Source organism: Dermacentor silvarum, chromosome 1 (assembly GCF_013339745.2).
Source record: "Dermacentor silvarum isolate Dsil-2018 chromosome 1, BIME_Dsil_1.4, whole genome shotgun sequence".
Taxonomy (NCBI): Eukaryota; Metazoa; Arthropoda; class Arachnida; order Ixodida; family Ixodidae; genus Dermacentor; species Dermacentor silvarum.
This window is the reverse complement of record NC_051154.1, coordinates 315,576,041-315,590,803: the sequence shown is the minus strand read 5'-3', so window position 1 is coordinate 315,590,803 and position 14,763 is coordinate 315,576,041. Positions and strand designations below refer to the sequence as shown.

The window sequence follows — 14,763 nt, the reverse complement described above, 5'->3', positions numbered from 1 at the left end:
TGTGTGAACGAGAAGAAAGGGAACCGAGGGGCCCGATTTTCTTTCATAAGCATATCATCAGAAGCCAACAAACACTAACCCCAAGGACAACATAGGGAAATTACTTGTACTTATGAAAAAACAACTCTCCGCAGGTGGGGAACGAACCCACGTCTTCGCATTACGCGTGCGATGCTCTCACCATTGAGCTACCGCGGAACCGTTTTGCCATCCACTTTCTGGGGTATTTATGTTTTAGAACTAGAACTAACCCTGGGAGTGTTAGCCAGCGTCACCACTCACAAACCATAAGGCGGATATGGAACATCCTTTCTGCCGCAGGCGTCACGAGCACGTGATCTTTTTGGGTGATGGCAACTGGTCAATAAACCCACATACGCTACCTACAGGCATCATTGTTGCCGGATTGGAACCCTCGTTATGTAGTGAACGAGAATAAAGGGAACCAAGGGGCCCGATTTAAAATCACAAGCCAACAAACTATATATATATATATATATATATATATATATATATATATATATATATATATATATATACAGGGTGTCCCAGCTATCACGCAGCACGGTTTAAAAACAGAGGCACGCCGTTACGCGAAGCAAACCTAGTGCGTATTGCTTCCGGTACAGTGGAGTAGCCGCCAATAATTTTTTCGTTACTAAGATTTAATTAGGTAATTGCAAATAATTATCTAAGTCGAGAAGTACTGTCCTAATTATCAAAGTGTCAATGATAAAATTGTAGAGCAACATGGAAAACTCCCAATACAGCTTTCTGTTGCTCAATACGTGCTACATAAAAGTGTTTTTCCTAACGTGAAAGAAGCCAGCGAATGCCCGCGAAGTGCCTCGAGCAGCCATGTCGCTTGGCAATTCAAGATGCGTGAAGGTGCCTAGCTATGAGGTGCAAGCAAGGGCTATGAGGTGCGCAGATGCCACGCTGCACTTGCGCAGCGGGAACTCATGCGGCACTACGCACGGCACTCTCGAGAACTGGTTCTGAAGGGGGAGCCAAATAAAAAAATGGGTACCGGTCCGAGACAGTGGCCTTGGTAAACTGGGTGGTAATGCAGTTCCACTCAAGGCAAAAGCTGGGGAAGTGCGAAGCAGTGATTCGCTGGTGTTCCGCTTGTTTTTTTTTTTCTTTTTGTTAAACTTGTATTATCCTGTGTTTACCTTGTGTTTAGGAATCGATCCGTTTTGACACCTGTGCTAAGGCACAACTGGTGGGAACGCACACGGAGCCAAAGTCTTTTCTGATGAGAGTTGGAAGCGATTTTAACGAATTTCTGTTAATAATTCAATTATTCATGAATATTCCTATCTTTTAAATTATTATGAATAATGGTAGTTTATTTTGAACCGGTTTTGATCAATTCTGCACTTGTTTTAACCCTGTTTCTGCGCGTGACCATGACATGAGATCACATTACACACCGACAGCCCGGGCCTCTAAAGTGCTTCGCACTTAAATAGTCCTACTCAACACATATGTCACTTATAAGTAGTCATCTCGTACCCTGAGCATCGAGAAGTGTGAACAGTAGATACTTAGAGCCCATGCTAGTTCTGAAGCATTATGCATCGCAGTTCATTGTAATTGCACATGTGGAATTGGTTGAATGACGGCCGACTGCTTTGCAAGCTTACACCTTCCATGCAGGGGACGCGGATGCGAAGCCCCTGCCGACTGCTATTCGCCGGATGCAAATATGCTGTTTTTTTTTACTTGGTTTGCTGTTTAACCGCTATAGCTCTTCACGGCACTTCATTCAGCATTCAGCATTGTCGCGGATGTCATAAACATGGTTCCATAGAACAGGAAGCAGCGAGAAGGAAAGCTTTCATTCGTACTCATTCATGATTGCATCCCGGATTTGCAACGTATGACCAAAATTTTGCTTAAGTAGAGGCTGTTCCACATATGTGAAACACAGATTGTTTTCTTGTAATAGTCAAGAATTGATTTTTTTTTATTTTCAGCCAATTTTGCCAACCACAAGCACCTGTACGGTGGTGTACAGTTCATGGACAGCATACCGCTGACTGGAAACCAAAAGAATTCGCGAAGTTCCCTCAAGGAGCTGTACATTCAGCAGAACAGATGCGCCAACCAGAGATGTTTGGATGCCTGAAACATGTCGTTTCCGTGTCATAATTTATTCTGTGTTGTGTGGCACAATTTGTACATTTGCGCAATAAAGATATAAATAAAGTCCGACCTCACTCCTAAAGATATAGCGCACTTTTCCCCGCAAAACTGCCATTGAAAAGCAGGAAGCCAGGCAGTGCTGGTCACATTGTTATGTATGTATGTATGTATGTATGTATGTATGTATGTATGTATGTATGTATGTATGTATGTATGTATGTATGTATGTATGTATGTATGTATGTATGTATGTATGTGTGTGTTTATGTGTGTGTGTGTGGGGGGGGAGGGTACGGGCCGCATCTAACCTCTTTCACTTAACTCTGCAGGGAAAGAAAAATCCTCTAGAATTTATCTGGTGCTACGTTGAATCGAACCTGCGTCACACGGATGTCTGAAGCACGGCAGCCCTAAAGTCCCTATATAAGAAAAGTACCGCCATCTACTCTTTCCTCCGCCGTCTCCTCTCCTAAAGCGCTTGTTTCTTTCCGTTTTGCTTTCGAAAGCAAGTCGACGGTGGCGCACCTAGAAAGTCCACGTTGAAGATTTCAGGCCGGGCGCGCGCCGCCGCCGCCGCCGGCGACTGCGGCTGCGCAGAGGACTTTCAACATGGCTCTGAGGCGGAAAAACAAAAACAAAATATAAAGAAGTGAAAAGCGCGCGCTATCATCATCCAATCGAAGATGCAGGAGAGAGAGAAGCGGCGTTGATCAAAGGATGGCGGTACTTTTCTTATATAGGGATTTTAAGCAGTCCGACACTTCAGCGCGGCACCACGAATGGGCGCGGTCAGCGACCGAACAATTCCCAGCGTTCGCACGCACCGGCGTTAGTTTGTATGGGTGTTCTGTGCCAGCGTGCCGTGTATGTCAAAGTCCACCCGAAGAGTTCGCAATGACAGTGCTAGATGGCGCAGTGTGTCCAGCGGGACACGCGAACGAGGACCCCGGTTGGACTGCACGCCTCATGCATGATGCGTTTCGTCTGTGACAATACGATGTGTAGCTACATTGCCTACCGACAGAAACCAACCGCTAGTTTGGCTTTCGAACGACGCACAGCCCTCACCGCGGATGGCTGTTTAAACTAAATATAAATGATAAAACTGTATAAACTAAAATGTGCCAATTGCCCTTGCTGTTGCAGTTCTTTTAACTTACATAATAATAAAATCAAATAACGTTTTTTACGGCAAAGATATTGAAGCGCTGTCCTTTACCTCATCTGAGTTTGTCAAATTCTTCGGACACGGCGAGACGGCGACGACCGATGGCTGCACTGCACTGCACAGCTGGTTTAACCGGTCATGCAAGTTGAGGGTGTTGTTGAGTGTTGTGCGCGCATTCCTTGGCTTTGGCGACGATTTCCGCTTTCACGGGAAGACCCACCATTGGTAACTATATGGAACCATATTCGCACTTGCGGTGTGTCAAGGAACTACTTATGCAGACGAGCTCGGATCCGACGATGAGACGGCTATGTCGAGGAATCGCAAGACTTGTGTGGTTCTGTGGTGTACGCCAGGACCCGACTTCACAAAAACTTCTTAAGCTATAATTTTTCGTAAGAAATAATTTTAGCCAATCCGGATTCCAGACATCCGGATTGGCTAAAATTCTTTCTTACTAACTTTTTGAGAAAAACACTGTTTTATGCATTGAAGCACAAAGTTAACTAGAACGCCCATGCATTTCGTCAGACATTTTGAAAATTAATATCTCGAAACTAGTTCAGTCCTGAAAATTCGTTGCAAGTGGATACGCCTTGCAAACTCAGCGGCTATAATTTGTAGATTGAAAGATGTCCCGTAAAATAATTATTTATAAAAGTTAATTAGCGTAAGTATGGTAATTATTCAATTAGGCGTTTTCATTTCTCGTGGAAGTAATGGCCGCCTCATCGAGAAGGATTATAATTGTGCTAGCTGCCACAGGAAATTTTTTAAAATTTGGTGCAGCTAAAATGAACACCCTGTAGATATATTATCAGACCATAAATTTAGTTACAAATTGAGTTAATTAAATGTCCCGAATAATTAGAAATAATTACAAATTACGGAGATGACCGGGGACGAAATTCAAAATAAATCAGGAAAAATAGAAAACAAATAGTACAGTACAAAAATTCATGGGTGTCCTTATATATACAGGGTGTCCCAGCTATCACGCAGCACGATTTAAAAAAAGAGGAATGGCGTTACGCGAAGCACATCTAGTGCGTATTGTTTCCAGTGCTGTGGAGTAGCCGCCAGTAATTTTTTTGTTGCTGAGATTTAATTAGCTAATTGTAATTAATTATTTAACTCGAGAAGTACTACCCTAATTATCAAAGTGTCAATGAGAAAATTGTAGAGCAGCATGAAAAACTCCTGATACAGCTTTGTGTTTCTCAGTACGCGCTACATAAAGGTGTTTTTCCGAGCGTGATAGTAGCCCGCGAATACACGCAAAGTGCATCGAGCGACTAGTCGTGCGGCAATTCTGCGTGTATTCGCGGGCTCCTTTCACGCTCGGAAAAACACATTTATGTGGCACGTCTTGAGCAACAGAAAGCTGTATCAGTACTTTTTCATGTCGCTCTACAATTTTCTTATTGACACTTTGATAATTAGGGCAGTACTTCTCGAGTTAGATAATTACTTACAATTAGCTAATAAATCTCAGCAACGAAAAAATTACTGGCGGCTACTCCACTGCACTGGAAACAATACAAACTAGGTTTGCTTCACGTAACGCCGTTCATCTTTTCTTAAATCCAATACAACTAGGTTTGCTTCGCGTAACGCCGTTCATCTTTTCTTAAATCGTGCTGGGTGATAGCTGGGACACCCTCTATATATATATACAGGGTGTTTCAGCGAACACTTTCAAAATTTGTTTAAGGTTGCCTGTGGCAGATAGTCCAATTCTAGCTAATGTGCTGGTCTACTCGAAGAGGCGCACATCATTTGCACAAAAAATTGAAATGCATGATTGACTAATTAAGTTTTAACTAATTACCTGATGGCCCATATTGCAGTTTAGAAATTGTAGCCGTGGAGTTGGTAAGGCGGATCCACTTGGAATTAATTCTCAGGATGGTGTGTGATAAGATGGCTCGCCAGCTTAGGCAGCGTCAGCAGTTACAGCGCCGCTGTGGCACTAGCGATGCGGTCTATAAAAGCCGTGTCTTCATGATAAGAAATGTTCTTTTGGGTGTTGCTTGTTGAAGGTGAATGGCGCTTTCCTTTCCGCCTCGTCGCGACGCAAACATGGTGTCAGAAGTGGCGCCCGCCGATCTGAGGCAACACGGCTACCGGACGTCAGACTAGCCCTGAAACGAGGACGCAGCGGGCCCACTGAACAGTGCCAGACGCCGTACAAGCCAACAGGTACCTTACAAGGATAGACCAAGTAAGATGGCTTTGTTTCAAACTGCTTCACCCGAGCCCTTCGGCTTCGCAACACCCAACGACTGGCCTCCCTGGAAGCAGCGATTTCTTCGCTTCCGAACTGCGTCTGGACTAGACGGGAAGCCAGAAGAGAGTGAAGTAGATGCATTGGTCTATCTAATGGGACCTCAGGCCGAGGATATCTTCAAAACGTTCAAACTTGAACCTGACGACGAGAAAAAGTTTGAGGTCGTACTGCAGGAGTACGAGGCCTACTTCGTTCCTCGTCGGAACTTCATTTATGAAAGGGTTATGTTCATAACACCCGAACGCAACAAGACGGCGAATCCGTCGAGGATTTCGTTACCGCACTGCACACGCTTGCTTCCACGCGCGACTACGGGGAGCTGCGAGAAGATTTAATTCGAGATCGTCTCGTGGTGGGCCTGCAAGATCGTAAAATCTCGAGAGCTCGGCAACTCGATCCGGACCTAAAACTACAGAAAGCATTGTTGGTGGCACGACAGCATGAGACCGTCAACCAACAGCAGGCAGAGCTTCACCACGTGCGCGAACAGGAAGTCCACCAAATACAGTCCCAGAGGGGTACGCGACAAGTGGGGAAGAACGTGCCTCCGCCTGAAAGTGGAAGCAACGTTCCCAAACCATGTGGCTGGTGCGGAAGAAACAGGCACAATCGAGCGTCCTGTCCAGCGAAAGATGCAGTCTGCAGAAAGTGCGACAAAAGAGGACACTTCGAGGCGGTTTGCCGATCAACCAGAGCAGTCAAGAAAGTCGAAGACCGGACCGAGGAACCAGGCTTCCTCGGAGTCGCGTCCCATTCATCCGCTTACAGGTGGGAAGTTCCCGTACTTGTTGAATCTTCGAATGTTGTACTTAAAATAGATACGGGCGCAGACGAAACGGTCATTCCGGCGGAGCTCTTGAATCGCATCTTTCCCGCGATAACACTTCAACCAGCAAGGCGCCGGCTTCAGGGACCTGATGGCAAATCCCTTGCCATATCTGGTATGGCTGTCATGAATATGACGTTTGCGGGAACGAACAGCCGCGAAGACGTGTACGTACTCCAAGGCCTCCGAACCCCTCTTCTTGGGAAACCAGCGATAGAAAGGCTCTGCGTACTACCACAAATCAACGTAATAAAGAAACTAGACCCTGAATATGAGCTTCCACAAGTGTTCCAGGGACTGGGGCCTTCAAAGAAGTGTATGACCTCAAGTTGAACCCTGAAGCAAAGCCTTTCGCTCTGTCGTCCCCACGCAGAGTCCCCCTGCCTTCGTTCGAAAAAACAAGCCAAGAGCTCGAGCGGATGCAAGCACTAGGCGCCATTTCTCCTGTCACCGAGATTACTACATGGTGCTCACCTATGGTTGTCGTTCTTAAACCCTCTGGTGCTGTTTGAATCTGTGTTGACTTCACGGAGCTCAACAGATATGTTCTACAAGAATGGCATCCCATCCCGGCCGTCGAGTACACCATCGGAATGCTGGGGAGCGAGCACGTTTTCGAAACTCGACGGGAACTCGGGTTTCTGGCAGATACAGCTGAGTGAAGGGAGCAAGGAATTCTCAATTTTTATCACGCCGTTCGGACGATTTTATTTCAACCAACTTGAAATAAAATCTTCAACCGACGGAATATCGTCGGCCCCCAAACATTTTCAAAGACGAATGGGACAGGTTCTTTCAGGGCAGGTGGGAGTCGTCTGCCACATGGACGATGTGTTTATTTGGGGTGCCACGCAGGTGCAGCATGACGAGCGGCTTCGGGCAGTGATGAACCGCCTCCGCACAGCGGGCATTACTTTGAACAGGGTTAAGTGCGAGTTCAGTGTCACCCAGATTTCATTTTTGGGACATACAATCGGGAACAACGCAGTGAGTCCTGATAAGCAAAAGCTTGACGCGGTGAAAGAAATGCCACATCCGACGTCCAAGACAGAGTTACGGCGCGTGATGGGCATGGCAAATTACCTGGCCCGCTTTGTGCCCCGCATGGCGGAAATCCTTCAGCCTCTTTCTTTCATGATGAGCTCAAGACAGGATTTTGTGTGGGGTCCCGAGCAAGAAGCCGCCTTAAAGAACTGGAAAACTCTTCTTTTATCGGACCCTGTTATGGGAATCTACGATTCAAACATGGAAACAGTGGTGACAGCAGACGCCTCATCGTACGGTCTTGGAGCTGCCCTGCACCAAAGGCCAAAAGAAGGTCAGTTCAAAGTGATTCCTTATGCTTCCAGAACTCTTACAACCACCGAGCGGCGATACGCCCAAATTCAAAAAGGACTTGCCCTCGTGTGGGCTAGTGAAAAGTTCCGTGATTATCTCGTAGGTAAGCACTTTAGCCTCGAGACAGATCACAAACCACTCGTGTCTTTGTTTGGGTCAAAAAGAATTGACGAATTAACACCGAGGCTACAAAGAATGAGCATGCGTCTGATGCGCTACACGTATGACATTGTGTATGTTCCAGGCGGGGACCTGACGGACGCGCTTTCTCGGTCACCTCTTCCACAAACGGAATTCATGGAACTGGAGGGCGAGATCCAGGGCTATCTGCGATTGGTGGCTTCGTCAGTCCCGGTAACAGCGCCGACTTTACAGTTTATCGCCCAGGAGCAAGAGCAAGATCCGATATGTCAAGCTCTTATAAATCTGTGTACAAAAGGCTGGCCAAGCCGTCGAGACGTTGGGTTTGACCTGAAGCGTTACTGGAATGAGAGGCAAAGCATTGCCCTTGTTGAAAACCTGCTCATGTGCGGCTCTCGGATAGTGATCCCATCGACACTACGGTAGCCCGTCCTTAAAATAATTCACGAGGGACACTTCGAAATCGAGAAGTGCCGGGCACGTTCCAAGAGCTCAGTTTGGTGGCCAAGTATCGACGCGGACATTGAACGACTTGTTAAGAACTGCCACAGCTGCCTCAAGCAGAGCACCAACCGAAAGATGCCCCTACAACATACCAAGTTTCCAAATAGGCCATGGCAGCGCATTGCGATGGATTTATTCTTTCTTGAGGGAAAATGGTGGGTGATCGTCACGGATTATTTTTCACGATAACCGGAGCTCGTACCGCTGAATAACCTGACTTCATCAGCAGTAATAAACCACTGCAAATCTATTTTCGCCAAACACGGGATTCCAGAAGTAGTTGTTTCCGATAATGGGCCGCAGTTCTCAAGAGCCTTCAGCGCTGAATTTTCAAAGTTTGCAACAGAGTGCAACTTTCAACACGTGACGCCTAGCCCTCATTATCATCAGAGCGACAGAATGACAGAGTCCGCTGTGAAAATTATCAAGGGCTCCTTAAAGAAAACTGCTGACACTTATAAAACTCTTCTGGCCTACAGGACAAGCCCACTGAAGAACGGATACAGCCCCGCCGAGCTGCTCATGGGGAGACGACTGCGCACGGCCCTGCCCACGTCCAGCGAAAGCCTTCAGCCTCGGATGCCAGACTTCCAAGAACTGGCAGCTTTCGAGAAGTCGCAGCGTCAGCGCCAGAAGAGGGACTACGACCGACGCCACGGAGTGCGCGATCTGCTCGAGCTGTCCGAAGGAACAGACGTATGGATCGTAGACCTCCCAAGAGAAGGAGTCGTTGAGAAAGCACCGACGAGACCAGATCGTACTGGGTCGACTCCGGGGAAACTTCTCTACGCAGAAAGTGCCATCTCATCCCGCTGCCTCCGACCAGTTTAGAAGACGGCCGAGGAACAACGCAAATGACAGCGGAATCGCCAGAAATATGCAGCGATGAAAGAAGCAGAGCGCAGCAGTGTAACGATCCCTGTCACAATCACACACGAAGCGGAAGGTGTTTGGTTCCTCCAGAACGATTTCAAGCTTCGTAACAAGAGTGGCTTCAAAAAAAAAGAGGGAGATGTGTGATAAGATAGCTCGCCAGCTTAGGCAGTGTCAGCAGTTACAGCGCCGCTGTGGCACTAGCGACGCGGTCTATAAAAGCCGCTGCTTCCTGATAATAAATGTTCTTTTGGGTGTTGGGCTTGTTGAAGGTGAATGACGCTATTCTTTCCGCCTCGTCGCGAAGCAAACAGATGGCACCAGTTTTGAGAAATTAATTCCCGAACTTTGCGGAGAAATGCATTGGCGTTCCAGTTAATTTTGTGCTTCAATGCATGAAGCGATGTTTTGTTAAGAAACTTACTTCAACGGCAATGCATTTCTCCGCAAAGTTCGCGACTTAATTTCTAGAAACTGGTGTCATCCCGAGAATTCGTTCCAAGTGGATCCGCCTTGCGAACTCCACGGCTACAATTTGTCAATTGCAATATGGGCCATCAGGTAATTAGTTAAAACGTAATTAGTGAACGTTTTAATTATTCGATTGAGCACTTCAATTTCTTGTGCAAATAATGTCCGCCTCTTCGAGTAGACCAGCTCATGAACTAGAATTGTGCTATCTGCCACAGGCAACCTGTAAGAACTTTTGAAAGTGTTCACTGAAACACCCGGTATATATATACATATATAACAACGAGAAGAAAGAGAATTGAGGGGCCCCATTTGTATTCTCATATCATAAGAAGCCATCAAACAATGACACCAAGGACAACATAGGGGAAATTACTTGTAAATACTAATTGAATGAAAGAAATGATAAATTAATGGCAATGACAATGGATGAAAAAACAACTGGCCGCAGGTTGAGAACGATCCCACGTCTTCGCATTACGCGTGCGATGCTCTACCATTGAGCTGCCGCGGCGCCGTTTTCCCATCCACTTTCTGGGGTATTTATGTTTTACAATTAGAACTAAAACTGGGAGTGTCAGCCAGTGCCACCACTCAATGTTGTCCTTGGTATCATTGTTTGTTGGCTTCTAGTGATAGGATTAATAAAAATCGGGCCCTCCATTCCCTTTTTTTCTCGTTCTTTCCATAACGAGGGCTTGAATCCGGCAACATTGATCCCTTCAGGTAGCATATGTGTGTTTATTAACCGGTTGCCTTCATCCCAAAAGATCACGTACTCGTGGTGCCTGCGGCAGAAAGGATGTTCCACATCCGCTGCCTAGGTTTCTGAGTGGTGGCGCTGGCTGACACTCCCAGGTTTAGTTCTAGTTGTAAAACATTAATGCCCTAGAAAGTGGATGGGAAAATGGCGCCGCTGTAGCTCAATGGTAAGAGCATCGCACGCGTAATGCGAAGACGTAGGATCATTCCCCACCTACGGCCAGATGTTTTTCATCCATTTTCATTTCCATTAATTTATCATTTCTTTAATTCAATTAGTATGTACAAGTAAATTCCCCTATGTTGTATTTGGTGTCATTGTTTGTTAGGTTCTTATGATAGGATTAGTTAAAATCGGGCCCTCGATTCCCTTTCTTCTCGTTCATTTATATATATATATATATATATATATATATATATATATATATTGCGAGACAGCTGTTCAACCTCGACGGTTTATTATGCAGGCCGCGCGCTGAAGCGAATGGCGTTGACCATGATGATGAGTATATGCAGATGAAGAAGATGAAGGGGTAATATAATGCTCACACAATTACCCCCGCGCATGGAAGCGGACAACCTGGCCGCTGGCTATGGCGGCGAACGCCGCATGAAAGGCTTTAAACGTGAAACATGCACAATCTCTGTGGCACGGCAGCGGCCGTCCAAAGGCGTAACAACGGGCGCGACACGATAGTTCACTGGCGAAGTCTGTTCCTGAACTGTGTAAGGCCCGACAAAACGGGACTGAAATTTCTCGCATAAACCAGGAACGCGAACTGGAGTCCACAGCAACACTTCGTCTCCAGGCTGGAAGGAAACGACACGGTGGGATGCATCATAGCGAGTTTTGCGGTCTTGTTGACTGGCGTCGGTGTTGAGGCGGGCGTGTTGGCGACACTGGGTAATTCGCGAAACAAATTGCTCACACGTTGATGTGGACGATGGCACGGGGACGACAAAGAAAGAGACGTCGAGGACAGTGATTGGTTGACGACAATACACAAGGAAAAAGGGCGAGTACCGCGTTGTGCGTTGGACGGCCGTGTTGTAAGCGAAGGTGACGAATGAGAGAATAACATCCCAATTGGTGTGATCAGGGTTGATGTACATTGAAATCATGTCGGACAGCGTACGATGAAAGCGCTCTGTGAGGCCATTAGTTTGAGGGTGGCAGCTGGAAGTTGTTTCATGGATGGTATTGGACGCACGGAGAACATCGTCGAGAAGTTTAGACAGAAAGGTCCTGCCGCGGTCACTCAAAAGAATACGTGGGGCTCCGTGTCGTAAAAAGATGGTTTCCAAGAAAAAGGATGCAACCTCCGCTGCGGAACCGGAAGGTAGTGCGGCTGTTTCAGCGTACCGTGTCAAGTGGTCTACAGCTGTGACAATCCATCGTTTACCGCCAGCCGATAAGGGTAGTGGACCATACAAGTCGATACCAACTACTGCGAAAGGAGCTTCAGGACACCGGACAGGTTGTAGCAGTCCAGCCGGAGGTGAGGTCAGTCGTTTGCGGTGTGGGCAGATCGAACAGGAAGCCACGTATTTTGCTACGCTTGTTGCAAGTCCAGGCCAAGAGAAGCGGCTGCGAATTCGCTCATAGGTTTTATGAAAACCAAAGTGACCGGCAGTGGGATCGTCATGAAAGGTCTCCAGTACCTGGGTCCGAAGTGATCGGGGAACTACAGGGACCCAACGGTGTCCTTCGGGATGAAACACGTACAGGTATAGCACCGAATTTTGAATCTTGTGGTTCTTCAACTGCCGACGGAGTCGAGCGTTAGGTGTGCGAGAGGATCCCCGAATACGTTCCATAACGGAGTGGCAGTAGGGGTCACTACGTTGGCAAGTTGCAAACGTATGAGAATGGCTAGGTGGGAGCCGGTCGAGAGCTGCGAGTGAAGGAAATGCAGGAGAGACGTCCGCCGGGTTGCTCACGGAAGGTGGTAAGCAGGCAGTGTTTGAAGACGGTGGTAGGGGACAACGAGAGAGAGCATCGGCATCCTGGTGTTTCTTTCCAGACTTGTAGGTGACGTCGAAGTCGTATTCTTGTAAACGAAGTATCCAACGGCCGAGACGGCCCGTTAAATTTTTTACCGTCGCCAACCAGCACAAGGCGTGGTGATCAGTAACGACCGTAAAGTGGCGGCCGTGCAGATAAGGCCGGAATTCGTGGACGGACCAAACAACGGCAAGACACTCTTGCTCGGTAATCGTATAATTTTTCTCTGCAGGTGTTAGCGTGCGACTTGCGTATGCGACCACACGTTCTTCGGAAGTTTGCTGACGTTGCAGAAGAACAGCGCCGATACCATGGCCGCTGGCGTCAGTATGTAGAAGAGTGGGTGCGGTGTTGTCGAAATGACAAAGCACAGGTTCGGACGTGATGGCACGCTTGAGGGCGTCAAAAGCAGTTTGGCATTCGTCCGACCATACATAGGGAGCTCCAGAAGGAAGTAGTTGATGGAGCGGCGCTGCAATGGTGGCAAAGTTACGTATGAAGCGCCGGAAATACGAGGCTAGGCCAAGGAAGCTACGCAAGTCTTTGGCGCGTTGAGGCCTGGGGAAGCGCAGGACAACGGTAATCTTATCGGGGTCAGGTCGAATGCCCTCCTTGCTGACAAGGTGTCCGAGTACTTTAATGGTTTTGCTGGCGAAGTGGCACTTTTTTGTATTCAGCTGAAGGCCAGCAGCAGAGAGGCATGTCAAGACTTCGTCGAGGCGCTGCAAGTGCTGATGGAAGGTCGACGAAAATATGACGATGTCGTCAAGGTAGCATAAGCAAGTCTTCCACTTTAGGCCCCGTAGTACGGTGTCAATCATCCGCTCAAATGTGGCGGGAGCATTACACATGCCGAAAGGCATTACGTTAAATTCGTAAAGCCCATCGGGAGTGGCAAAGGCAGTTTTTTCCTTGTCTTCTTCGGGGGATCTGCCAGTATCCGGAGCGTAGATCAAGGCTGGTGAAATACTCCGCGCCTTGTAATGAATCTAACGCATCATCGATTCGGGGAAGTGGATATACATCTTTGCGGGTGATTTTGTTCAAGGCACGGTAGTCTACGCAAAATCGCACTGAGCCGTCTTTCTTACGCACCAAAACGACAGGTGACGACCAAGGGCTTGAGGAAGGGCGGATGATGCTTCGTTTCAGCATGTCGGCAACCTGGGTATCGATGATCTGGCGTTCGGCGGAAGAAACACGATATGGCCGCCGGCGCACGATGGAAGTTCCATCTGTGTGTATGCGATGAGCCGTTGCAGAAGTCTGTCCCAGAAGAGGAGAGTGCACGTCGAAGGAGTCTTTATGCTTGGATAACAACGCCAGTAACTCTTCCGTCTGCTGTGGCGTTAGATCAGTGCTGATTGCACTAGCGAGAACAGAAACAGGGGCTGGCTCTATAGCGGTAGGTGCCCGTGAAACAGCAGTAGTCGAGGTAAGCACACAGACAGGCTGAGTGTCCAAGACGCAAATGACAACAGCGCCTTTAGGAAGAAGTACTGGCTCAGTGGTTGTGTTGAGTACAGCCAAAGTGGCCGTACCGTTGGTGAAGCGAACAAGGCTAGGTGCCAGAGCAATCCCTTTGGAAAGGCAACGAGCTGATGGTACAACTAAAACGTCACCATCGGCGATGTCAGAGTTAACTACAAGAAGTTGTTCGCGGCCAGGAGGCACCATACAATCGTCAGCAGTTCGTAAGCGAAGGCGCGGGTCGGGCACGTCGTCGGAATTGTCGGTCTCGGTCAAGTTAACGAGGCGTTGACGGCACGAAATAAAAGCGGACGCGGAAGAGAGAAAGTCCCACCCTAGTATAAGCATGTGAGCACAGGAAGTCAACACTGCGAACTGAATATGGTGGCGAATCCCGTCAATCGAAACTCGAACTGTGCATTGCGCCGATGGCCGAATCACAACATTATTTGCGCCATGTAGAATAGCTCCATTGTAAGGTGTAGTAACCTTGCGTAGACGAGAGCACAAGTCAGCGTGAATAACAGAAATAGCTGCGCCCGTATCAATCAATGCAGGAACGGGTACACCTTCTACACACACTAATAAAGTATTGGCCGGGCACACTGGAGGAATTGTAGTCTGTGCGGGCCATGCAGCTTTCCCTCCAAAAACTGCACCATCTAGTTTTCCGATCGGTAGTCAGGAGTGCGGGAGGCCTGTAGCAGAGGGGATGTCGAGCGTCGGAGAGGGGAAGGCGAGCGGCGGCGCCCTTGACGGTAGTT

General features: G+C 47.8%; 2 protein-coding genes and 1 non-coding gene across 3 annotated transcripts in view; 2 read left to right on the top strand and 1 right to left on the bottom strand.

Moving 5' to 3' along the window:
- LOC119442442 (probable 4-coumarate--CoA ligase 1) overlaps positions 1-2,174 on the top strand; it is a 92,838-nt gene extending 90,664 nt beyond the window's left edge. The window contains exon 11 of the mRNA XM_049661679.1: positions 1,983-2,174. Coding sequence (XP_049517636.1) covers positions 1,983-2,134 — 152 coding nt within the window. The 3' untranslated portion in view covers positions 2,135-2,174. The remainder of the gene's footprint in view (positions 1-1,982) is intronic.
- Trnat-cgu (transfer RNA threonine (anticodon CGU)) lies at positions 127-198 on the bottom strand. The gene has a single exon. It is a non-coding gene; the product is annotated as a tRNA-Thr (tRNA).
- Positions 2,175-7,326: 5,152 nt separating the features above from the next.
- Positions 7,327-14,763, top strand: part of LOC125943170 (serine/arginine repetitive matrix protein 1-like) — a 37,136-nt gene continuing 29,699 nt past the window's right edge. The window contains exons 1-3 of the mRNA XM_049661676.1: positions 7,327-7,753; positions 8,018-8,179; positions 8,899-9,114. Coding sequence (XP_049517633.1) covers positions 7,462-7,753; positions 8,018-8,179; positions 8,899-9,114 — 670 coding nt within the window. The 5' untranslated portion in view covers positions 7,327-7,461. The remainder of the gene's footprint in view (positions 7,754-8,017; positions 8,180-8,898; positions 9,115-14,763) is intronic.